This window comes from Athene noctua, chromosome 1, assembly GCF_965140245.1.
Source record: "Athene noctua chromosome 1, bAthNoc1.hap1.1, whole genome shotgun sequence".
NCBI classification, from domain to species: domain Eukaryota; kingdom Metazoa; phylum Chordata; class Aves; order Strigiformes; family Strigidae; genus Athene; species Athene noctua.
In genome coordinates, this window is record NC_134037.1 from 18,801,383 (window position 1) to 18,828,213 (window position 26,831).

At 36.3% G+C, this 26,831-nt stretch overlaps 1 protein-coding gene across 3 annotated transcripts in view; it reads left to right on the plus strand.

The window, feature by feature from the left end:
* The window catches only part of MBOAT2 (membrane bound glycerophospholipid O-acyltransferase 2), a 98,552-nt gene extending 74,916 nt beyond the window's left edge, over nt 1-23,636 (plus strand). For 2 of the 3 annotated variants that reach the window (XM_074895671.1, XM_074895672.1), the window contains 6 exons: nt 4,009-4,201; nt 8,284-8,387; nt 8,722-8,786; nt 13,406-13,538; nt 16,016-16,167; nt 16,728-23,636. In XM_074895671.1, the coding sequence (XP_074751772.1) occupies nt 4,009-4,201; nt 8,284-8,387; nt 8,722-8,786; nt 13,406-13,538; nt 16,016-16,167; nt 16,728-16,950 (870 nt within the window). In that variant the 3' untranslated portion in view covers nt 16,951-23,636. The remainder of the gene's footprint in view (nt 1-4,008; nt 4,202-8,283; nt 8,388-8,721; nt 8,787-13,405; nt 13,539-16,015; nt 16,168-16,727) is intronic. The other variant, XM_074895674.1, reaches the window with a different exon arrangement.
* Nucleotides 23,637-26,831: the final 3,195 nt, after the last annotated feature.

The window sequence follows — 26,831 nt, forward strand, 5'->3', positions numbered from 1 at the left end:
TTGTTAAATATAACTACATAACAAAAGGAGTTCATGCCAGCCTCCTCCTCTATACTGTGTTGACTGCATGATGTTAACTTGGTTTAGTATTTTCGCTATGTTCATTGCATGTTAAAAGTCAACATATTAAAACTTATTTCTTATATCCCTCCTATTGTGCCTTTTTGCAAGCTATCAATTGTTGGTGCTCAAAGTGGTGTCAGCTCTCAGACATTAATATCTGTCTTTGTAAGTTTCTTTTTATTATGGCTACCCTTAAAATACAAGATTCCTGTCAGCAGATACCTGCTTTCTTGCTTATTATGCAGACTTCTACAGGTTACAAAGTTCTTGCTTAATTACCTATAATTTTTACCTGAGGTGCTAACCTCCCCAAATAACATGCTTTAATATGTTTCAATATAATATTGAGCTCCTCATTGATTCTTTATTAACCAAGAACAAGCTTATTCAAATAAAAATTTTTAAGATCCTTTTCTACTTTTTGACATATTTTTGCATGTTAGACATGCTTATGCTAATTCCTGAGCTCACTGAGTGTTTTAACTTTATTGCTTCAGTTAGAAAGCTTTTCTTGAACTTCTTTCTCTGATTAGGTGTCTAGCTTTCAACCTAATTATATCCCCATCTAATTTATGCAAGTTTGGCTTTGTTTTGGCACCGTCTTTTAGCTTAAATATCTTTTTCCCTTCCCAGTGTTGACCTATTTGATATTTTTATACAGGTATGACCAGTTTTTATTCATCAAAACTAAATGAGCCAGGCCTTTCTTGATTTTGGTTGTAAAATAAATTGTGTATTCTGTTTTGCATGAGGTCAAAGTTATCCTGCAGTTTATGGTCTTTTAATTCCTTAACAGTTACTTTGATATGTTGAAAACGTTAAAGAGTGAATGAAATTGAACTTGGGACCTAAATTTAGTTACCTCATCTGTGTAAAACTGCCCAGCCCTCCTGTGAATGTGCAATCCAGTGATTACCCACCCATGCCTTGGCAAAGCAGCTTATATCAATAACCTAGTTAATTAAGCAATAGGAAACGAAATAATGTTTTTCCAAATGCATTTCTGTAGATAATTGAACTATAGATTATTTTGGTGTCAGATGAGGACTTTTATTTCTGTGTAAATGTGTTCAAAACTTAAGTGCTGTAAGTAAGCCTCAGACTGTAGTTTAATAATGTATTTAGGCCAACTAAAGTTGAATATGGTAGGTCCTGGGTCCTTTGCTTATCCTAGCAGCGTTAACATGCATTTCACTGCATTGTGGTCTGATTTAGAACATCTGATCCAGCCTAAAATTGTTGAAAAAACAAACCAAACTGCACCTTCCCCATGCGCCCCCCCTCCCCCCAAAAAACCCAACTCACAAACAAAAGCAACAAACACCACCGAAACGCCAAAAGTCTAGATTTTCACTGGATTTGTTTCTCCAATCTGACTTGCTAGAAGGAAAAAGAGCAAAAGTTTGTAGCCAAAGGAGGAGGAGGAGGAGGTCTCCCTGAGGAGACAGGGCAGGACTCTTCCTTTGCATTGCAGCTTCTGTTTGGATTGTCCTTCAGAAATTCTGCTTACACCAGCCGTGAAACTGCAGCTCCCAGTCTTTGTAGAGGCAGGAGATTATCTCCATCAGTGTTTGCTAGGAACGCTAATATCCATGATAGTGTTCCCTGTAAATGGTATCAGTGTGATTGATTGGGGTTCTGAGATTTATAAGAGTCATGCTGTTTCTGGATGTAGTTATGCTTGCCCTGCACCTAAACATTGCTGATAAAAAAATTGTAGACATCATTTAAATGCTTAATAAATAAATTAAAACACCTTTTTCTTATGGTATTTTTTTATACATCTGCAGATTGAAAACTGCACCATTTTTTTTTTTTTAGAAGGGCTTTCACCTCCAGAATTTAGTTAAAAACCTTCAAAGAAGTATTAAGCATATTTCAGGTTGAATAGGTGGTTTAATGATTTCTATTTACCAATAGAAAAACTGGTAAACAGTGGCAAAAAGCGGGCCTTTAAACAGAGATAACATTACTTATAAGTTGCCATAACATATTTTGAGACTTTGTAGAGAGATTAAGATGGAAAACACCTATTTTATAAGTTTGTGTTTATATTTTACGTTGCATGTTAATGTTACCAGCCTATAAATACTGTTTCTCATGCTAAATTGAACATTACTTTTAATTATGTTTACACTTTTAAGTTAAATCCTTGCAGCTGTTTTCAGAACTTTGGGGTGATGCCTTTTGGTATTGACAGATATCTAACTTTTGCCCATATCGGATACTGCATACCAAAATTAAAGATTCATTAGTGTTAATAATAACTGATTTTTATGAACATACATTTCATTTAAATTCCTGAAGAAGTTAAGCCAACTGAACTTTTCTTCTGCAGTGCCAAAGAGAGAGAGAGAGATTAATAGTTGCTAAAAAACCCCAAAGGAACACTTTTAGAAAGTTAATGGCCCTTACTTTGAACTCTTATAATAAAGTAAAATATTAAAATTAATTTCCACAGAAAGCAAGTAGAAACAAATAATTAAACACTAGCTTTAGCTGTTAATAGGTAATTGCCTCCTAAAATATCCAGATGGTTTGTTTAATTAGCAGGGTTTTCTGATCCCATCTGAAATATCTTCAGAGATCAGCCACATGAAATATATGCAATATCTAAAGTTACCCTCACAGTTTTACAGCTTTTCCAGGTCTAATTTTTTATCAGGTTGTACCACCTCTTACATCTGTGTGACTCTGTGAATCTTTGATTCTGTATGTCTTGCAGAAATCTGTGTTTTCAGTTGGGCACTTAATGCTCCATTCTGTATCATAGAATAGAATTACTCATTATTTTGGAACTAGATATGTGAAGCTGCACCCTAACTGAAGCAGGACATTATCTTTAAATTTTGGGGAGGTATACTGGAAGAATGGATAGAAAAAGGATTCTAATTATCTCTTTCTTCTGATGCTTCAAATAAAAATAGCTAGACGGACTGTTTTCTTGCCAAGTTTAGTGTTGGGAACTAATGAAAATTAGAACTGTAATGTTTAAGTTCAAATATTGAGATTACTTACAATCAAAATCTGTAAATCACATTTAAATGAACTAGCTCTTGAACTTCTCTGTTGTAGGTGCTTGGTTACTGTGTTACTTTAGGAACTTGCACAGACCGTGGTATCTGCCTTTGGGTTGTGGATCAGACTAGCAACTTGAAGCAGTCAATGTCATGCATTATTGCTCTGTGTTTTATAATAGATCCTTAGAAATGTTTTCCTAAAAATACATACTCTTTAGTGTAGTGGTTATAGCAAAACTGACTTTTGAGAAAATCTGAGTCCACATCCTACCCGAACAACGTATTTTTATATGCCTGTGAGCATATCTTTGATCCCTTACAGCTTGGTCACTCTAGTTGGGAAAATAGGTCTATATAGAACTGAGGGAGGGTTGGGCTGAAAATTCATTAATTATCTCAGTTGGTTTAGAATTTAGATACTACAATAATCTAACAGAGATGATTGATATAATGAGTTGGGCATAAACTGAACACCTGCATTACACCAAAGGTAACTGAAAATGAACTGAAGCTTTACCATTATTCTTGGAATCTCTGCAGTAATCGTACTCATCTTCTCCTAGGTTATATGCTTTGTGTTATGATGTCTTAACAATTTACTTGTTTCAGCAATTTGATGATGAAATAAGAAAAAATCTGGAGTTGCAAAAGGTGTTCCCCTTATTGAGAGGGTTTTTAGAGGCTCACTGTAGTTGGATTGTATTTGCTGTTTGCCAGAAGCAGTGCTCACAACTTAATCAAGATAACACTATTCCTTGAGCCTCTATAAAATGTTACCAACTAATTTAAAGTTGGTAGTATATATTACTGAAAAATTGACATATAAATACATCTGTTTAGGGAAGGAAGATTATAATTTGCCTTTGTTTCCAGAAGATAAACAAAAAAATGAAGCTTACAAGGTCTCTCATCTTAAACTTTTCAGATAGCCGTGGCACAGAAACTCTTAATCTGTGGACTGTCCTTACTCTTCCACATGACTATTACAAAAACTTTGCCTGTGGAATACAACATTGATGATAGCTTCAGAGCTACAGCATCATGGCCTGTAAGGTTTTTCTACCTATACGTGTCCCTTATGGCTGCCAGACCCAAGTATTATTTTGCATGGACTTTAGGTAAGTATATATATTCAAAAAATAAAATAAAGTGTATGTACTGAGTTCCATTTGAGATGCTGCACACTAAGCATGTATTAAAAAGTGACAGTGCCCTCTTGAGGCCTTAGAAAAACATTATTACATTTAAGCATTAAGAGATAACATCAAAGTATATTGAATGGCATCTCTCTTTTTGAGAAACAAAACTTACCATAAGTATAAGCACAGTGTTGTGACAGTGTTGCAAATAAGATCACGGTCTCTTGAACATTTCTGAGTGAAACATAAGGTTTTTTTGGAGAGTGATAGTGTTTTAATGGGCAATAATATTTTTGGTTTTTAAAAGTTTCAGTAAATCTAATCTGATGTACAATCCTTGATTTTTTTTTTTTTTATTTTATTTTATTTTTTGATACCTTGATTTTGGCATATCTGAAAAGTTATTCTAAGCCTCTTCTGTGGTTAGTTATCAGTAATTTGCTTGATGTTATTCAAGTATGAAGGAAAAAATATATTGAAAATCAGGTATCTCATAGTGTAGTTAATAGTAGATGGCATTCACAGTAGAATTTTTAGGATATGATGGGTGATGCTTCAGTTTTAGTCTTTGTTTTCTAAAAGTTCTAATGACCAACAGGATAGTCACTGATTTAAGACACTGAATAGATGATATAGTTTAAAGAATGTTTTGCTTTTCACTTCACATTACTTGAAAAAAAATGATACATACAATAGCAAAATGCTGTATTTATGTAAGCTGACATCTTGGAAGTGGCTCACAAAACAGATTTCATCAGCTTCCTCCTCCTTTCCAGTTTTACATATTTGTTTCATAATTCTTTTGAGAGAGAATCTGTGGGAAACAATGCAGTAAAGAAAGCTTTGGTGTAGCAGAGCAGCATGACTCATTTACAGCTGCTGGCTTCATTCCTGGTCAATGAATGAAGTGCTTTCAGCTTGTCTGGATATAGTAATTCTGGGGATGCTTGTGGAATGAAATAATTTTGAATATTATGCTCTTATGCACCAGTATCATTGTCTATAAAGAGTAGGAGTCATCTGAAAAATGAATAAACTTTGTTGGTTTTTTTCCCTATAATACTTCAGATGGATTTTTCCTCATGTGCTTGCTAGCAGTGTAGAGCTAGCATTTCTTTAATAAAATACTGAAGTAAACAAACTGTATCAACTCTCTACTTTTAGTTCGTTACTTTCTTCCTTCCACTTTGCCTCATCTACCAAACTAGTGGTATGAGTAGAATGTGAGGGGACCTTAACAGTTTTACTGGATGTTATACTTTTGAGTTGTACACTGCTATTTCTTGCACTTAAGAAAAAAAAAATCTGTTACTAGAATGAATTACTTAAAATGAATGCTTACTAAAATGATAGTTAATTTTATTTATTAATGTGCATTTACTCTGGCCATAGTCTTTGTATTCTGGCTAAAAAGATATTAAGGAGTTCAAATCTTCAGCTGTTTCTAATTGAGCATAAAACTGTTGTCTAATGTTTGAAGTCAACATCAGTGATATCAGATATATAGCAGCGAATTTTGTTGCTTTCAAAGATTATTTTTTAATTGTTTTTGATGAGGAAATAAAAATATTATGAATGGCCCTATATTAAATTAAATTTCACAAGGCCCTCTTCCAGACAGGTAGACAACTGGAGAAACTGAACTTCAGGAAAGCAACTCTTTGAGTCGATGGGTAAACGACTGGCTGGATGGCCGGGCCCAGAGAGTTGTGGTGAACGGAGTTAAATCCAGTTGGCGGGTGGTCATGAGTGGTGTCCCCCAGGGCTCGGTTTTGGGGCCACTCCTGTTTAACATCTTTATTGATGATCTAGACGAGGGGATCGAGTGCACCCTCAGTCAGTTTGCAGATGACACCAAGTTGGGTGGGAGTGTTGATCTGCTCGAGGGCAGGGAGGCTCTGCAGAGAGACCTGGACAGGCTGGAGCCATGGGCTGAGGCCAACTGGAGGAGTTTCAATGAGGCCAAATGCCGGGGGCTGCCCTTGGGCCACAACAACCCCCAGCAGCGCTACAGGCTTGGGGAGGAGTGGCTGGAGAGCTGCCAGTCAGAGAGGGACCTGGGGGGGCTGATTGACAGCCGCCTGAACAGGAGCCAGCAGTGTGCCCAGGTGGCCAAGAAGGCCAATGGCATCCTGGCTTGTGTCAGCACTAGCGTGGCCAGCAGGGACAGGGAAGGGATCTGACCCCTGTACTCGGCACTGGTGAGGCCGCCCCTCGATTCCTGTGTTCAGTTTTGGGCCCCTCACTCCAAAAAGGACATTGAATGACTCGAGCGTGTCCAGAGAAGGGCAACGGAGCTGGTGCAGGGTCTGGAGCACAGGTCGTACGAGGAGCGGCTGAGGGAACTGGGGGTGTTTAGTCTGGAGAAGAGGAGGCTGAGGGGAGACCTCATTGCCCTCTACAGCTCCCTGAAAGGAGGTTGCAGAGAGCTGGGGATGAGTCTCTTTAACCAAGTAATAAGCGATAGGAGAAGAGGGAATGGCCTCAAGTTGCACCAGGGAAGGTTTAGACTGGATATTAGGAAGCATTTCTTTACAGAAACAGGTTGTTGGGTGTTGGAATGGGCTGCCCAGGGAGGTGGTGGAGTCCCCATCCCTGGAGGGGTTTAAGAGTTGGGTCAACCTAATGCTTAGGGATATGGTGTAGCTGGGAATTGTCAGTGCTAGGTGAACGGTTGGACTAGATGATCATCAAGGTCTTTTCCAGCCTAGACGATTCTGTGAGTCAGTTGTTTCCTTTACTTCCCAAATAAGCTGGATTAATGCCTTGCAAAGGTTTTGAGAAGAGAAGAAAGGAAAATGCAAAAGATACAAATTTCACTTACATGTCACTACTGTATAATTTCTTTTTAATATGATAATACAAACTGAGCAATTTGTCTTGCCTTGCTAGTTGTAATTTAAAAGGTGACAGTGTGTTTACAGTGCTTTAGATTATTTACAGTGCTTTAGATTAATTCTGAGCTAACAGAGAGGGCTCATGCCCTGTAACTAGAGGACTAGATCTGTATTGCATCTGCAGACCCTTTTGCCTGCCTCGCTTCCAACTCCTCAGGACTCCTCTGAACTGGGAGAGGAGCTGGCATTCTTCTTCCCATGGCCATTTATTTATCCATGTTGGTGGATACCTGGTTGGGTTCATGCCTCATAGGTGTGTGTCCATGTTTCGGTGCATGCTACTAAGCTCTTGCCTCAACAGAGGCAATATTGGGGGGGGGGGGGGTGGGGTGGGGAATTTCCTTGTACGTGGCTGTCTTCACTTGAGAAGTACAGCTGAGGAAATTTTTGTGCCTGAGCTAAGAAAGCTGAGGTGAAGGTGATGACTGAAAGCGACAAGCAGTATTCAAACTGACATCCCTTGTATTTTCCTGCATATTCCAGATGATGGTAGCAGCTTTTTCTCCTAGGGAAAAATATTGTTTGCTTTGAACTATTTGACCTTGGACATGCGCTGTAAACACTTTGCATTCAGAAGTGTTGTTAATAGCAGCCTTGTGCCATTAGAAGTCTGACAAACTCTGCTTTGCTTAGTAAATTACTGTTTACTTCTGCTAGATTTGCACTGCTCTGTGTATGGTGCTGTGAATGTGCACCTGCTTGCAGTGAATCGTGCAATTTTATCTTTGGTCTTCATTATGCAGCAACGGTGATGCTTAAAGAATAAAGACACGCATCTGAGTGTTGAGCTGCTATCTCAAATTATTACAACCAGCCACTGTTTTGTAGTTTTGATGCATCTCATTGAGTTTGTTTTTCTGTTAAATTGCCAAAGCAAATCTAAGTAGGTGGTATGAGATAGAGGGGACATCTGTACTGTGAAGCAGATAGTGCTACCTTACATTCTTTTGCGTTTGTACAAGTTTTTGAATTGAAAGCTGGTGTGTTGCCTGGATTATTTTCTGTTTGTTCAAGTGTAACATAGTGATCCTTGGTATTTGCAAAAAAATAAATATGTAGTCTTGAAGATGTGATAAATATTTTGAACAAACTACATATTGTGCAGTACACAATTTGTAATACAGGCAGTTTATAATTAATTGGTTTCTTTTTGTCTCATTGCAGCAGATGCAATTAATAATGCAGCAGGGTTTGGTTTTAGAGGATATGATAAAAATGGAGTTACACATTGGGATCTAATATCAAATCTGAGAATCCAGCAAATAGAGGTTTGTTTCTGTCTCTTTCAAATAAAATATGCGCTCATGTAGGTAGTTGCTTGTAATTTCAGTAACTTTTCCTACTCATTTTGTTCCTTGAGATAGTGAATATGTTCAAAGTCAGAAATGATGTGTTCACACCCTTAGGAAAATAGTCTGTTTTGAATATGTTCTACTTGTCAGTTGACTTGCAAAATATTTTGTGGTTACAAGTAGTTGAGTAAATACCTTATTCAATTCATCACAAAGTCTAGGGTTTTTATATAATTTATATGTCAAAATTTTGAAGTATTTTGTAACACTTTACAATTATGGAAATAATTAGTTTGGTTTTACTTTACAGTTTTCCACAAGCTTCAAGATGTTTCTTGATAACTGGAATATCCAAACAGCTCTTTGGCTTAAAAGGTATTTATTTCTTAAAGGAAAGCTTTTCTTCACTGAAGTTTCTTAGATAAATATTTATTTGAAGGTAATTTAACATTTAAAGCTAAACCCTTAAAACCATCAGTTCTTTAGCAACTTCACAGGACATTCTTCCTGTAATACTTGAATTACAGTCTCTGAATTTAGGACCTCTCTCTTAATGTAAACTACCAGGTTATGATAGAAACTGTTTTTCTTCATTGATTGTAGGGAAAACTACTAATCTGTGGAGGTGAGGCATCTTTTTTTTCTTTTTTCCTTCCTTGTTTCTTCTTTCTCTTAGCATTCAAAGCAGTGCATATTGCTGAGAGCAGCTGGCAAAATGTGACTCTTAGCCTGTGGAAGCTTTGCGTTATTTTTAGCCACACTGATACAGGAACTTCCATACGTTCTGTGAGAGAACTTTCTGCTCTCCTTCCATAATGAGTGCATGGCAAAAAAGAAACCCTACAATGTAATGTCAACAAAACCTGCAAATTAATATCCTACAGATGCACTTTTTTCCTTGTCTGGGAAAGATATAGTGCCCATCATTCTGCTTTTACCACTTTTTTGTGGTAGCTAAAAATTTTAAAAGTGTTCTTGTGTAGTGTGCAGGTGTTGTTTCCCTTCTCCTGGTCTTTGTTTAGTTGATCTTTTATCAATAGGTGCAAGTTTAAGTGAGACTCCTATCTTAGGGTCACTCAGAGGTTTTTATATCTTATTCTAGGATGGCTGGCAACAGGATGTTTCTTCTATCAAATTTCTTTATAGTGTATTCTCTTTCTTCCTTAATTTGTTTACTAAATTTTTTAATGACCCAATTAAAAACAGAAATTTAATTTTATGTGATTATTCTAGTTGGCTCAATAGGCAATAGAATCTATTGCTAGGGCAGTCAGCAAGGAAGAATTGCATGCTTGCAGATGTTGAAATATATCATTTAATAAAGCAAATAGTGATTTTAAAATGCATTTTAATTTAGAGAACAGAAGTTGATCTGTATTAAAACTTAATAGGAAAAGGTTGTATTCCAACAAACTTTCAAATCACCTAAATGAAATTATTCTACATAAAAACTCCTTTTAGTGGAGTACTCCTTAATAACATTCCCGTTAAGGATTGAAAGAAAAAAATGAAAATCAATTACTCAGAGTGACCTTAAAAGATGTGAAGAAAAATTAAAGCACCTCCTTAAAAAATATTTTTAAGAACAATTGTAGAGCCACTTTGAGGATAGTCTAAATCCGTATTGATTCTGCCACAGTGAAATAGAGAAGGGTGGATATTTTCTTTAAGTTTTTTGCAGGTAAAATATTGTTTTAATGATTATACATGAGGACCATAAATAGTGGTATAGAATATATATTATATGACCAATCATTTCGTTAGTTGCAATGGTACAGCAGTTTGAATGGAGGACAAGCTCATATATCTCATCAGAATTGTATGATTTTAAATCTTGATTGTGTGTAAAAACACAGTTAGTGGACCTGCAGATCATAAAGAAGTTTAAATAAACATTTAATGTAGATCACAAAATACAGCAGTTTAAAAGTATTATTGTTTCAAGCATGCAAGTTAAAATAGATATTTACATAGTAGTATATATCAACAGTAAATATCATGATAATGTTTCCTGGCTGGGGAAGCTGTTATGTTCCCCTTCAGCCTGTTCATTCTTTTTTCCAAAGAAAACATCTAATTCCATTTGTCTTTGGACATGTTTGCAAAGTCTCTGTGGTTCTTCTTGATCTCTTCTGGCATTTTTCCAAACTTCCTGTCTTCTTACAGTGGATGTAGTACTTCTAAGACCTCCAAGATCTTTCCCTGGCTTGTTACAGGCAGATTTAAATTATTTGAGTGGATTAATTACCTTTATTTTCTTATAACATATTCTAATACATCACAGTATTACATCCATCTTTTTTGCAGTAGCAATCTACTGTTGATTCATGCTCAGCTGATACTCGCTGTTTCATACTGTTGATTCATATTCATACTCAGACACGCTTTTGCAGTAATGTTACAGGAATGGGTACTGTTTTCTATCTTCCGCATATTTGATAAATGTTCTATACTTTGGACTTCATCTTGTTGATTTCAGAACACTATTCAAGTCTCTCAAGATCATTGTGGATTCTAGCATTCTGTCTACTAAGAAAACAATGCCAATCTCATCCATCCCACCTTCCATCCAAAAAAGGAAGGGAAGACAGGGTGGAAAAATGCTTCTCAGTCTACCACCCAGGCTAGTAATGAAAGTAGAGAATCAGACCAAAGGCAGTACCTTGCTGAACTGATGAATCTTCCCAGTTCTAGAGCAAATTGTGCATAAGATAATCTGTTCAAATAGAGGTGGTCCAAGTTTTCTCAGCTTGTTCCAATGACCATTATTTTCTTGATTTGCTTTTAGGAATGTCAAGTGAAGCATTTCAACACAATTCATTATTCACAAATCCATGGAGGAGTTTAAGCTTACTTTCTACTTTTTGAAATTAATGACTGATGATTTTTATCTAGTATATATCTGATCTGACTTACATTGATATAGCTGAAATGTGGTTGTTGATTTAGTTAGTTTTAGCTCCGGACTGCTTTGCAGGGGAAAATAAAGATTGAAGACATTTATCAATTTATTAATGAAACATAATTACTCACCAGTCAGTGAAAAAATACACTCAGAATTAATACCAGCACTAGAACAGATAACATTTTGTGTGTGTTTTGTGTTCTAGTTTAATAAACACTTCTAAACACTCTTCTGTGACTAATCCCAAGGAGTTTAAAAAGAGCACATGTACGCACACAGTTATATGCAAACTGCGCCTCCACTCCCAAGGACGTGGGACACAAACACACACCTCCTTCTGCAAGCGTGGGCCCCCTGCTTGTACACGCTGCCAGTGGGAGGTGTGGGTGCTCCAGCTCTGTGTGAACCTGCTAATTCACATGCCAGTTAGATCATCATGCCGTGAGTTCACATTCAGCAGCTGACAGGGATGAGAGACTGCTGCCTGTGTATTGTGTACTGCGCTGAGAGTCCCCTAGCTGCATGCAGGCTACACAGTGTCTACCAGGGAGGTCTTGGCCAAGACAGCGGGTCGTGATGCTGGTGGGGTGACTTCTGGCAGTGTCAAACCATGTTTTGATTATTGGTATTTTGCTCCAAGATGTCACCCTGACATGTTACAATTTTTCCTGATGTTCTTGTACTTTCTAGGCTGTCAGATTCTTTGTCTCAAAAGTCTCTTTGAAATTCCCTGGTTACTCTTTAGACTGGCCAATGTTGCTTTCCTCTTTCAAGTGGTCTATTTTGGGCAAATGTCCTCAGATAGTTTTGTGTATTATGCATGTGTGCAACTGAACCCTGCTTAACCCCATGTTCCCATCTTAATAGCTTTTGTTAACAAAGCCCTTTGGCAAGGGTACCCTGCACTGAAGACCTCATAAGTAAACTAAATTAGCAAAATACACTTTTGATCCTTCCCTATTCAGATCCTGTCTTTTTACCTTCTGCTCTTTAACACTGACTGTATCATTTGGTCTTGGCAACCTTTTGTATATGTGGAAGCTGCAGCAAAGTAAATACATTAGTAGTGAATGTTTTGGCCCTCTATCACTAGCTTGTTGTCTTATTTGAACAATAAACATGCATTCTCTTCTCTTTCTCTGTTACTTGCTGTGTGTTTATATATTGGTGTCTATGGCCTTCTACTTTAGTTGAAGCTCATTTTTGTATGTTAGCCTTAGATTTCTGTTCATGCATGCTTGTGATGTTTATTTTTGCTTCATGTTAGTGTGATCTGTTTCCATATTTCCTATTGCTTTTTGGTTTTCAGATCATTAAAGACATTAAAGAACTCTTGATGAAGCCATATCAGGACCTTACCATGTTTCCTATCATTCTTCCACATCATCATGGTTTGTCACTGTGTCATTTAATGTTGTCTTCTAGAAAATCTTTCTTGGATTCCTTTTTCCCTTCTTCCTTTAAGAATTTCTTACTGTAGGACCTTGCCTAATAATTCAGTCTCAACTTTTAAATAGCAGAGTTCAGTATTCTCCTTATTTGATATTCTCACATCTCTAGAGTCATTAATTATAATTTCATCATCATGCTCGCCTAATTGCCCTACAGAGACACATTTTCAACTGTAGTCTGTTACTCAAAACTGAAGGTAGTTGTTACTTTTCCCTTCTCCTGTAAGCTGCTTTCATTTTATGAAAAATGCATATATGATTCATCACAAGACTTTGCAGGGTAGTCTGTGCCTTCCAGTGTAGCTTTTCAGACGCATTCTTGGATGGCTCAAGATCCCTTATTAACACCAAAACCTGTCTTTGGATGCTTGTGTATCACTTCATTATAAATACTGAATGTGATGACACTGAGCATAGGTTAGCACTGAGGGGGTTAAATCAGGAGCTGTGAATAGGTTTAAGTATTTTCTATAAGTTGTAATGTAGTAGCAACGTTATTAAGTAATAGTAAACTGCAGTTGTATTGCAAATTATGTGTTGGAGATGAAACTGATAGAAGTATAAATGCATAAATGATAATTGGGAAGATTGGTGGTTTGTCTCATGTTATTTATCTTGAATTCTCTTTGACTTACTAGAGTGTGCTATGAGCGAGCCACCTTCAGCCCAACGATCCAAACCTTCATCCTTTCTGCCATCTGGCATGGGGTTTACCCAGGATATTATTTAACATTTTTAACAGGAGTACTAATGACACTAGCAGCACGAGCTGTAAGTACCAACAAAGTATCTTAAATAACAATAAGTTTTTAAAACCAAAACTGATCATGTACTGTAGTCCAAAGATGCACTTTGCAGTTGATAGACAGTCTGTCTGATAGTGGTGTTTACTTATTTAGTTATGAGAATGGTAGGAATGTTTAAATACAGGAGGGGCTGAGTGGTGGAAACAATCAAGACTGTACACAGTCTGTAATGTCTTTGTAGTATACCTTTTGTGGAAGATGTTCCTCTCTATTAACTGATCGTGTATTACTATGCCATGCTGAACAGAATGATGTTATTAAAGATAATTTTGAAAAACCTTTCTGATGATGAAAAAATCACTGATGATGAGTAGCTTCAAATTTTGAGGTCAATGCTATATATTCATAGTCCACCCCCTCCCTAATTTCTGTCCAGTACTATTGTAAAGATGGTAACTAAAGAATGTTCCTCTTCAACCAGCAGATTCTCTAGCGCAGTTACTATTCAAAATTGGCCAGCCAGCAGTGCAGTCACATTTAAAACCTTTTTCAGCTGCTATTCAGAACCATATGGAACCAGCAAATCTGCCAAGAAATCTCTAACAGTTCTGCCTGAAAAGCTGCTTAAGAACAGAGGCAGGTTTATCCATTACTCAATGGGGAAGAGGAACAAAGAAATTTGATGTCAGCTCTGAGCAGCATAACAGACCACTTTTCTGTTGAAAGATCCAGGAGAATGAGAAATGAAGCAGACTGTTCTTTGTTGCGATAATAGCTAGGGAATGTGGTACTTCAGATTTAGATTAACAGTAATAAAACAGATGCTCCTCCTCTTTCTTCACACAGATGCAGGTATAGTCTTTGTCAGAATTGACTCCTTTGTTTACAATAGGTGTAGCTCCCTTCTCCTTTCCAGACTCTATCTCAGTGAACTTTTGACATTTATCAGCAGGGGGCTGGTGCAGAAGCCAAGGTTCAGGGACAGTTCCCAGGTAAAGGTTGTGCTCTGTCAGTAAGGTGAGTCCAGTAAATAGGAGCGCTCACTGCACTTTGTCCTGAGCTTAGCTAGTAAGATGTGCTGTATTTTATACATATCCATTAATAGGCTATTAAATAAAAATATTTTGAGTTTCCATATTAACAGATACCTAATAACTGGTAAGATATGTTAGAGGTACTTCAGCATGTTTATTATTTAACTCTACTAGCCTTTAATGGCCAAGTTTGGCATCTCTGATCCACACTTTTTTCTCTTGTCATGCCTAAGTATGTATTCAACTCATTTTACTTCCTTTAATCATTACACATGTCATAATCAGGTATTTACTAGGGGCAATTCTAGATTTAACTTAGAAGTTGTAATTCAAGTCCTAAAATACTAGATTTCTCTACAAGAAATTCTGTAAAACTTGATCCAAGTTTTACAGAACTGATGAACAAGTCATTGTATGTGACCCTAGGAGAAAACTGGGGGAGATGGCAGGAGGAAGGGTATGTGGCTAGCATTACTTGTATTACTTAGTTAAACTAAACAAAGGCTGAGTGGGAATGTGATATCTACAGGGGAATTTGGGTAAGAAGGACAAGAAGGGCAAAAAAGGTTTTCATTGTAAAAATGAAATCAGCAGGAGCTAGCCTTGGATATGTTCTTTAGAACCAGGAGTTCTAAAGAAACTGAAGGTTGAAGAAGCGAAACTGTGTACTTTGGTGTGCAGCTTTTCAGAGACTCAGTGCAGATAACTGGAAGGTGGCAACTGTGATCCAAGCTACACAAGGGCTGAACTGAATCCATCTTGGCTTGTCAGCAAGTAAGTGTGAGCAAGGATGACAGTTCAGTCGAAGGAGAGGTGAAGGTCTACTGATGTCTTTTTAATTATAGACAAATAAAACTGAACCCAAACCTGTGTGGATTTTGGAATTTTTTTTAAAAATACCTTTGGTATTCCATCATTTGAAAAGAATTTTACAAACAAAAGAAGACTCAGCATAGAAAATTGAGTCATTTTGTAGTAGTCCCACTTCATATTAGTTGTTGACTCCCGAAATATGTCATTAGAATGGATATTTTGTATATTCTGATTTATACCCTACTTGTCCTAAAATAGATCTTATTAGTAAGTATATGAAAATAGTTTGCCATATAGAAGCTTTCAGCAGAAGCATACTGGCTTTCATTTACTACACCACTCTATACAGAATGGCCTGATGGAATACAATGTCTGTCTAATTCAGACAAGCAGGCCAAAGTTGCATTGGATTTAGGGGGGATTCATTTGCTTAAACTCATAAATGCTTAAATGCTGTGCTGGATGAAATGCATTATCCTAAAAGGCAGGGAATTTGAACTGACTCCTCTTGAAGTTCATGGGTATTTTGAATAGTTCAAAGATACTTGACCAAACCACAGCATTAAATTCATCCTATGAATTTTGTGCAACAAATTCTGTACAGTAAGATAGCTCTCGAGTTTATTCCTAAACTTAATTTTATCTGCTTTTTCAGATAAGAAACAACATCAGACACTATTTTGTTGAATCTCCTGCTGTTAAACTATGTTATGATATAATAACATGGATGGCAACTCAACTAGCAATAAGTTACACAGTTGTGCCATTTGTACTGCTCTCTGTAAAACCCTCTTTCACCTTTTACAGGTAAGCAGGTTCTACCTGTTTCCTTTTTCTTTAACTTGGAATAGAAGTTTTTTCTGTGGTATAAAATTTCTGAAGCTATTTTAGTGATAATTATAAGATTGATTTGTTAGCTGAGCAAACTGTATTTCTGTTCTAGTGCTTGAACATAATTTGTGTTGTCTATGAGAAACCATAAAGAGATCTTGGTTTCCTGTCATAATAAACTTACTTTTCCTGGAGCAGAGGAAAAAAAAACCCAACCAAAACCAAGACCTTTGAGATTACTATATGCACTTGGAACTATTTTATAGCAAGACAGGTAATGACTTCCCAGAAGTAACTCATGAAAAGAAGTTGAAAGCTGACTTCTTTTCACATTTTACATCTTACAGCGCTAGGTGCTGTGAGGGAAGACTTCATTTCTGATTCCCCCTTACTACTTTTCTTAAAAGAAGTGCTAATGTCTTCCTATCTTATGTGCAAAGTACTGTATGCAAGTAGGTTTTGACAGTCTATTCCTTAAGCATCCTGAAAAGAGTGGTCTGAGTTTTACTGAATTATTTTGTTTGTTTGTTTTCTAGCTCCTGCTATTTCTGTCTTCATATTGCCAGCATCCTGGTGTTGTTGATATTTCCACTGAAAAGAACTCAAAAAGGAAGTAAAAAGCATGAAAGTGTCCAGCCCGTGTGGTCCAAAAAACTAGAAGAAGAAAATCTTTTGCAAAAGAACAGTTATTCCACAACAAATAATAGTTTCAGTCAGAAACAAGAAATAACCTGCAGATATCAAGCATTGAAACAGTGATTGAGGAAATACTATGATGAATATATTTTGTATGTTTTCAGAAACCCATTTTTAGCACCTTTTAAAGGGGTTTGTATTTGTTTGCAAAGATGTTTAGTAAGAAAAGAATGCATTACCTAGGAAAATCACATACAATAGCAAGACTGGAAACAGAACAAATTAACCCCTCCCATGCCATGTCCCTGTGGGTCACGCCTTATATATGAAGATATTACCATTATTTCAATGGGCACTCAGGACTTGCAACGTATGTCCATAGGGTCATATGTGTGCCCTTTGCTGAATGTACGTTGTGTATCCCAAGGCACTGATGGGGTGGAATATAAAAATTGTGTCAATCTAGGATTAACAAATGGAAATTAATTTTTCCAAATGAATGACTTGCCTTAAACCCTCTATTTACTGAAATATTGTTTCTAAGTGGGTATTTTCAAGTTTGATTTTACATGGAAAGCATATTTCAAATATGTAATACTATATGCTATAAAGAAGATAAAAATAGGAAATGCAAAGTCATTAGAAGGCTTTTGAATCTTTAAAAGGGAATTGCAATAAGCATCTCAGTATTTGGAGGGTTTTCTTAAAGTATCTCAAAATATTACAGTACATTACAGAACTGTAAACATTACTGATGCCAAATTTAGAGTTAGGTTTCTTTGATAAAGAGTATAATTACACATAGCCCTTGTGAATGGATTAAAACAAAAAAAAAAAATAAAACAACTGAAGGTTTGCCTTTTCCAGGGCTTGATAGCTCTAATCTAGGTTTCTTTTACTTTTAAGTACCTAAAACCAATAAAACACTGCCAAGTGGGCTTTGCAGCTAGAGAAGGAAAGGCAGCCATAGGACACAGAAAACAACGTGCAAGCACCAGGATTTTAATGAAAGTGCGTTTTTTACCCTTAAATATCAGAAATACTTGTTCTAGAATACAACTGTTTTACAAAAAAAGATTTTTAATACTTAAAGATGTTTTGAATTTCCAGGCATACAGTAGTTAGTTGATGATGCTTTCAGTATACAAAAGCAAAATTACCTTGAGCTCTAGTGCATAGGTAGTCAATCATGAAATTACTATCATAACCAATTTCTGTATGCTTGATAATTGATGGCCCTTTATCCAAAGAAGCATATGAATTTGAGGAAAAGCTTTGTCTTCAAATTAGAATTTTAGATGCAAAGTTCACATCATATTTGTGGGTAACATAATGAAAGAAATAAATCCTTCAGAATATCTGGTTTACTGAATTATGGAAGTGTGTCGGGGAATAATGCAGTGGTTATATGTATTCCAGACCATTTATTGTGATGATGGTCCCTGCTAGAGTACTGGTGTTAAAGGGCTACATTTTAATTGCTTATATTATGTATTTTCATCTAATTTTTTTAAGTAAACACAAACTGTTTATCCACATGGGGTTTTTTTAGCTTTAAAACTGACACAAAATACTACCAGAGAAAAATAATGCAGCTTGTTGATTATTAACCTACAAATGAATGAGAAAAATATTGTCATAATATTTTGAACCTTAAATTTTTCATCGAATATCTAACACTAGTCGGGTGAATATTCTTAGTACCAGATGGCACTCAGCTTTGGGCATACTACCATGCAAAAATAGTCACAGCACTTCTGGCTTACTCTCTAAAGGACCAGATCCCAGGTCAGGTCAGAATTGTTTCCTTGCTATGGTAGTTCTGTGTCTGGCCTTTGGCTCCTTGCCTAAAACTCCAGGAGGATAACATACCTCTTCCATATATGTAGGTTAGCACTACGCAGTTAGAAAGGGGGAACTGAATATGAAATGAGTGGATGACTCTCATTTGGAGCTTAAGGATATGCTGTAGGTGGGAACTGTGCTAGGAGAACGGTTGGACTAGATGATCTCCAGGGTCATTTCCAACCTAGATGATTCTGTGATTCTATGACTGTTCAGAAGAGCAAGGATGTTTGTTTCGGTGACAGCTGTATTATCTTTAAAATAAAATAATCTGTCTTCTAAATCCTTACTCTGGTTACCTAAGTAGACCTCCCCTTACATGGGGTCGTGGTTGTCATATGCCTGTTAGAAATGGCATTATGGTTCTTTCTGTTGTTTATAAGTAAGGGCACACTGGTTTCTTTGTTTGATTACCCTTATTAGATAACACAATCAGGAAAGATGTTTTTCTACCTTCTGTTCTTGAAGGGACATTTACATAAAATAACAAATTAACATTGCACATTTCTGGGTGGGTGAGTAGAATTAGGGTTGATTCTTTCAGCATTTGTTGCGTTGAACTTAAATTAATCTTGTTGGTGCAGTCTATGAATCTGCCCAAACCAGCACTTTTGGATGCCAGTACAACATGTAACGTGCCATCTTCTCCATTAATGTTCTGGTACTCTTGTTTTCTTGTTTTGGCATGTGTGCCCATATGTGCAATGCAAGCTTACTAGTTCTTCATCATAAAATACAAAAACAGGTGTAAACACTCCCAGAAAATAAGCAGGTTTAGGATAGTGAAGACTGGTACTGCAGTGTGAGTGAATTCACAGGTACAGTTTTGTGCAGACCTTTTGTATATGGGGAAGTTAAAACAGCTAAAGAAAATATGTACGTGCTTTACTTGAGCACAAGTGGCAAGGTATGAGCCATTGGATGTGACTGGTGTCTGTGTGCAATGTAATGACTTTTTTCTTCATGGTTTGAAACCCTTAAATAATTGCAACACAAGAAAAATATGACAACTTACTAGTTCTGCACAGAATTTATTTTTAAGTGTAGTGTCCTAGAATTTACCCTTTACATGTCATTGCTGAATATAAAAGTACTTTGAACCAAAATCTGCTCTTCATGTAAATGAATTCTCTTGAGGACTGTGGAAAGAAGTTTTTTTGTTTTAATGGCAGTACACTGATTTTAGTCAAACTGGGGTTTTGTCATTGTTGTTTTCCCTCTGCTTTACTAGTTTTCTGCCTTGCTATCACACTGCATTCTTTTTATCCATTCGGTCAGAAAGTCAAGAGTGGCCAGCCCTGATGCTTTAGATAATTTTTAGGTTTTACATCCCATCACTTTATAATACTGAATTTGAAAGGATGGCAGTGATTTACTATTGTCCTTGCTGAGAAAAACAGTAGAAAGTAAATTTCCTAGAAAACTTCGGGAATGAAGGAAACATACTTTTAAGTATTCTTTCACTTTTTAACTTTTTGGATATACATTAGTTATGTGTTTTCTGTATTGCAGGTCAGCACACTAAAAAAAGTAAATACAACATATCATTCATAATTTTATGGTGCTTTGCAGATACTTGCCTGTTGTGAACAATTCATTCAAGCACTTAATGAGTTAATGTTAGTAAATGTAGTCACCCTGACAGTAACTATTTGCTTGCTTAACCTTTTTTAACCTTTATGATTCTGTATTAATGAAAGAGATATATATTATATATTTAAATACTTTCAGTGGTGCCTACTACTGTTGTAATCGGGAAGGCTTTGTTAGCTTTACAGTTACAGATATGCCCTTCTTATTCAGGAAACTAATTTTTCCATGGCCATTCCTTAAGTTGACATGTAGACAAGATTTCAGTAATAGGTGACATATTTAAAAATATATTACCATGTAAAAATATTGGTATGCATTTCAGTGTGCTCTTGATAACAAATGATACTTTAGTGAGAAGACTTTACAAAGAGGTCTTTGTGTATTCCCTGCTGTACACTGACTTGTGGTGTGAGTTTTCCCAGTATAGTATATTATTTATTAGAAAAATTTTACACTTAAATAACTTGTTCTATTTCCCTTGTGGGAATAAGTAACATGAATATAAATGCTATGCTTTTATGATAGGATGTATACTAGGTAGTTGTGCCTCTCTTGATGGCATTGATTTGGTTAGTGGTAAAAAGTTCTCTGATACAAAGGAGACCTTTATGAGAGCCTCACCTCCTGTCAAATTCATATCAAAAGTAATTTTAACAGTCTGGATTTTTTTTCTCAGAAACTTTGCAAGCAAATTGTTGATGATTTGTTTAAATACATGGTGAAATATGTCCTCACATTTGCCTGCAAATGTGTCACTTGCTTACATGTAAACTTTCACATGCTCAACTTTGTAAGTTGGCCCTGAATGATAAAGAAAATTTAAAAGCACAAGTTACAGTAATTTAGGCTTTTGCTTCCCTTAACCTTAAGTCTTTCACTTTGTAATTCTCATCGAATTCCAAAATAAGGTTTGAGAATTTTTCGCTTTCAATGAAAATTTGGAAATATTGCCATTTATGTTGAAAAGTGATCAGTGTTAGAAAAACAAATGGAAATAAATTCAAATATTTTAATATGATGCAGACTCTATGTATAAAAAAAATTATACATTGGTTCTATGCTGATTCATCATAGCATTTCACTACATGATTAGCCTTTATGTATTAATTTAGGTCTAGTAATACTCTGAACAGCATTTGGGAGTATTTTTTAATTTCCTGTTTAAAAAATCAATTGGTTATAAGTACTTAAGTATTTAAATGCTATGCTGAATAAGTATCGAAGCAGATACTCTAGTGAATTGAGCCTGCTCTCATTATATTACCAGATCTGTCTGGAGCTAAGCTAGTTTGCGCTGTCAGTCTTCTTCATAGTCATGGTGGAAAAGCTGGCTGTGAATAAGTCTGGTAAGAACATGTCCCATCAGTGGCCAGGAGCGTTTGCCACAGAGTTCCTGGGGGGAGCTAACTCTACCTGCAAAGCTTGACAGAAGAGCTTGTGACCCAGGATGCAGTGGCTCTATGCTACATCTACCTGGATTTTTTTATGTGTTTGCTGTCTTGACCTAGACGTCTTACAAACACCATAAAGTCTAGGCATCCACAAAGTCACCCTGCAAGGTTACAGCTGCAATTATTGTAACAGTTGCTTATTATGGTCAGAACTAAATGGAAAAAAAAAATTCTTAAAAACTTGGTTTGAGATGAGCTTTTTATGTTTTTTACAAAACCTAACTATCAACTGTATTAATTTTCATCCCATTAAATATTTAGAACATAATTTTGCTATACAAATGTGCAAAAGCAAATTCTGCCACTTGATCTTCTGTGCATTACCTGTGTGTCCAGTGACCTAGGCCTGGTTTTGGTTTTAGACATTTTTAGATTTTCTCAATTCATGTGCATATCCATTGTGTAAAATTTATGAATTGACAGGCTGTAGTTACATATAGTGTGCATAAATATACTTAAAATAGGCCATATCAATATTTACGTGAGACTAGTGTTGAGCCCTCCAGTTGAACACCACATCTGCTGTGAAGGCTGTTGGGCTGTGTTCTCAGAGTACTAAGCTTTCTGCTTCCTAAAGAGAAAATAGAATCTGTTGGTCACACTTTATGTGGAAAGTGAAGGGCTTCTTTCACTCTGTTGCAAAACCAGCCCTTACAGGATATTCTGCTGCAGGCTATGAATACAGCATTTGACTTCAGATGTATGACTGCAATCTGAGTTAGGGCCACTTTCAGAGGAAACTTTTTACATTAATAATGACTCAGTCCAGCACCTTATTCCAAACGAACCTCTTGGTAAAAGGGACCTCTGCACAATCTTCTTCCTCTTCTTCCTTCCTTTTGTTCTCTGAGGGAGAAATACCCCAAGCTGGATTTTCATTTTTGTTTCGCTACACTATGTCATATGAACAGATAGCTGTGGTCCCTGCTCTAGTTGGATTAGGCTTCCAAACTGTGACGATGTAATCTGCAACAAAAACCAGAGAAACAGGGTGCCTAGAGACCGATAAGCAGAATAGTGCAACACTACATATTAAAGGTGCAACAATCTTTTGTCACAATAAATTAAGGAGTATTTGCCTATGCATATTTTGCCTTTCTATGTGTTTATCAGTTCTCTTTACATCTTTTCTTTGTAACTTCTTTTGTCCAGTGACGTTGACTATTTCTATGAAGAATATTCTGATGTGTCTTACTGTGACAAAGGTGTCAAAACAATACAATAGTAATTAGGTAGTTACTCTTAAATCCCAGACCTCAGATGTGTTCTAGATCACTTAGAAGAGAACATTCAAAATGTATTGAATGAAAAATAATGTAAGATGGGTAAATATAGCATTATTCAAAGATGTTGTAATAAGTTATTCAATTTAAGAATTTAAAATATGGAACTTTGTTCTTTCCTGCCTTGGTTACACATTCAAGGGAATAGTTTTACCTCAATGCAGAAGTAGTTATGCCTCCAACTACCCATATGTTATGGTGAGAAAACACCCCTAAAAGTGGATAGCTACAGTATTCCTAAATTTGCCTTTCCTGGTTCAGATTATAATGCATTGTCGGTGAATTTCATTTTTATTATTCCAAAATATATATTTTTTAAAAAGTGTTATTTTTCAACAGATCCATAAACTAAGTGTTGGTGTATGGTAAAATTAAAATACCACTGTTAGTTACACTGTGATTGTGATATTTTAATAATTACTTATTTCTAATTTGTCTCAGCAGTGCTGCAGAAGCAGCATGCTGTTATGTTTTAAAGGTGTTTTTAACTTGCCTATAAATGTTTTTTTCTAATTTGTGTCTTTAAATCTGATTAAACTGTAGTTTAAAAAAAGTGAACTAGTTTTTCTGATTTTTTTTTTTTTGGTGTTTTTAACGTGTGCTGAAGAACAAAATTATTTTCGTGCGGTTTCTCCTTTTAGATTACTAAACATTACAGTGCATGCATTTACACTATTATTTGGAGTGTTCTGCTTCAAAATTGCTCTTATTTAACTTGTTTTCTAGAGCTTATATATAAATGTATGTATGTAATTATTTTCCAGTAGAACTGGTAAATAGAATTTTAAGTCTAGCCTCTTGGTACTTGTACAATTTTAAGCCTTCCATCTCAAAGCATCTTGCTACCTCATGTGCACTACTTCTGAATATGACAAGTTGGGTATTTTTAGCTGGAGAAATGGAAAACCCATAACAAATTAAAATCGATGTTTTGAACAAGCTGCTGCTTTAATTGGTGATTCCAAAGAAGCAGGACTAAATGTGTACCATATTTGTGCTTTTTTTTTTTTCTTTTTGAAACCTGACTATTTGGACTCCAGTATGACAGTTTCTGTTAGCTGGTGACAGTATGTTAAAGCAGGCTGAGACTCCTTGACCTCCAGGTTCTTTACCATGTGTGTTTAGATTGTTATAGAAAAGAAGGGATATTATATATCATTACTAAACAAGGGCTGTTTCCATCACTTCCTGTTTCATAGTGAATCATTTTCTCTCTTCTCTTGATCTGGTATTAATTCTACTTCAGTACAAACCTTGTAAAGCAACTGTGACTTTGTGAAGACATCTTTACGAATACCTGTTTCTGTAAGTGGTCCCACCCTAGAGGAATACTGAAATGTGCGTGTTGGTCTCCTGAAAGGACCTACTGTAGTTAACGGGTTTTTTTAAGCCATGTGTGTTTAGAATTCCCTTTGTTAGCTGAACTGTGGGAAATAAAAAATACTTGCCACTTCACTGCAACATTCACAGATGCAGTTTTAGAATCTCTGGTGATTTTTGTTGTTTCAACCACAAGTTAGAGACTGCAGAGAAAATTTCCCTCTCAGATATGCATTCAGAATGGAGTGGCTCAGGTGTGTGAAAAGTATCTTCATGAACTAAAAACGTTTATTACTGCATTATAGTGAAAAACTCATTTGAACAGATTAAGAGAAAGCACAGTTTTCTGCTACTACTTCAAGATGCTAAGACTTGTTGGTGAATGTGATTATGGAAAATTTTAACTCTGCTCTTTTAAGGTACTGAACAGAAAGAGTTCTTATTAAGAACAACCCAGAGCCAGCAGATATTTTCCTGTGCCTATAATTAACTTAATTCCATCTGAGTAACTTCCTGAGAACATGCAGGATGTTTCAGTATAGAATACAGAAGTAGTTCTAGGGGAAAATGTTTTCAGCCTGCTTGCTAGAGACCTGTACCCTCATCAAGGTTTGCCAGTACATCCTACAGAGCTTCCTAGGATGGTCATATGTAGTAGCAAAAGATTTTTCTCTGTGTAACTCATTATCTCTCCAAACTAAATAAACTATGACAGTAAAAGGACTCTCCACACTTCTAGTTATTCTGCTGTCATAAGAAAAATATTTGAATACAAATCAAGCATGAGATAAAAAACAAAACACTCCTGTATTGCACACACTTAAAGCAATGTTTTCCCTGTGATTTCCTGATGGGATACCTATAAATTACTTGATTGATAATTTATTTCATGGGGGAGAATTCCATGCCAGCTTTCCCTTTTGTTTGAAATATACTGGTCTTTGTATTAAATCTTCCTGGTTTTCCCTCCGTTACCTGCTTCACCTTTTGGGTTGTTACACAATGAGCAACATGGCTGCTCATGTACTCTACCCTGTAACATCCTCTTCTCATAATGATGCTTTTGTCAGATAGCAGAAATATTCATGTTATGTGGTCATGATTTTGATCAATTTAAGTTGAGGAAATTGGAGGAAGGAAAGAAAAGCCTTTTAAGTATTATAGTAATTATAATCAGAATAATAAGCTTATTAATAATTAAAGCATAGCAATCATTTTTAATTTGTATTGGGTAGGTGTTGAAGTCTGAAATAATGGGGCAATTTTGTACCCTGAGACGAGCTGGGTTACTGTGACAGTTAAACTCTTCAGTAGTTTTAAAAATTAAAATATTAAAAATTATATATCTATTATGAAGGAGGCTAAACAAAAAGGTTAATAATTACTTGAAAAATGCACTTAATAGTTAGGGTTTTTTTGGGGGGTGGGGGTTGAGTCTTGCTAAATTTTATCTATGATTTTGGAGTCTTGAATATCAACTAATCCTGGAAACAAATCAAGGCACTTGAAGGACAAGAAGGTTGGAAATACTGAGCATGGATTGACCAAGGGGAAGTCACACGACCTGATAAACTGTGATGAAGCAACTGTTCTCGTAGATGAGGGGAGGGCAGTGAATATTGCTGCCCAGACTTCAGTAAGGTTTTTTGACACTGCCACCTATAAGCTCCTAATAGAGAACCTGTTGAAGTATGGGCTGGATGAGCAGACAGTGAGGTGGATTGAAACAGGCTGAATAGCCAGGATCAGAATGTGGTGATCAGTGGCACAAAGTTGAGTTGGAGGCCAGTAACTAGCAGCGTACCTCAGGTTGATACCAGGTCTGATCATCTTTAGCATCTTAGTGATCTGGATAATGGGCCAGAGAGTAGCCTCATTGAGTTTGCCAGTGACACCAAACTGGGAGGAGTGGCTGTTACATAAGAGTCATGAGTGTTCCCTCAACGGGCTGGAGAAATAGGCTGACAGGAACTTCATGAAGTTCAACAAGTGCAAAGTCCTGCAACTGGGAAGAGGTAATCCCATGCACCAGTATGTGCTGGTAGCCACCCATCTGGAAAGCAGTTTCGTGGAGGAGGATGTGGGGCTCCTGGTGGTCACCAAGTTGAACATGAGCCAGCAACATGCACTTGCTGCGAAGAGGGGACCTCCAGAGGTCCCTTCCAACCAAAACCATTCCGTGAAATTCTGTAGCAGATGGAAAATCTAGAAAGAGAAAATAAAAGTGCTTATAAGAAGTCTTTTGTCAGATTATATGCTCTCCTGCAGCAGTTTATAAGTTTGCTACCTTGTAAAAAAGCATCATAAAAATCAAGTATTTCTATACACACTCTGGAAAATTTCTAGTTGGAGTTAAGTGTCACTTTATATTAATAATATGACAAAAGTTTTTGGGGACAACTGTTAAGAGATTACTTATGTGTTTTACCAACAGAAAAAAAAGTATTTGATGAGAAGTGGACTGCTTTGTGTGAAATCTTAACTCTGCTAGATTCCAGTTTTGACCCTTCAG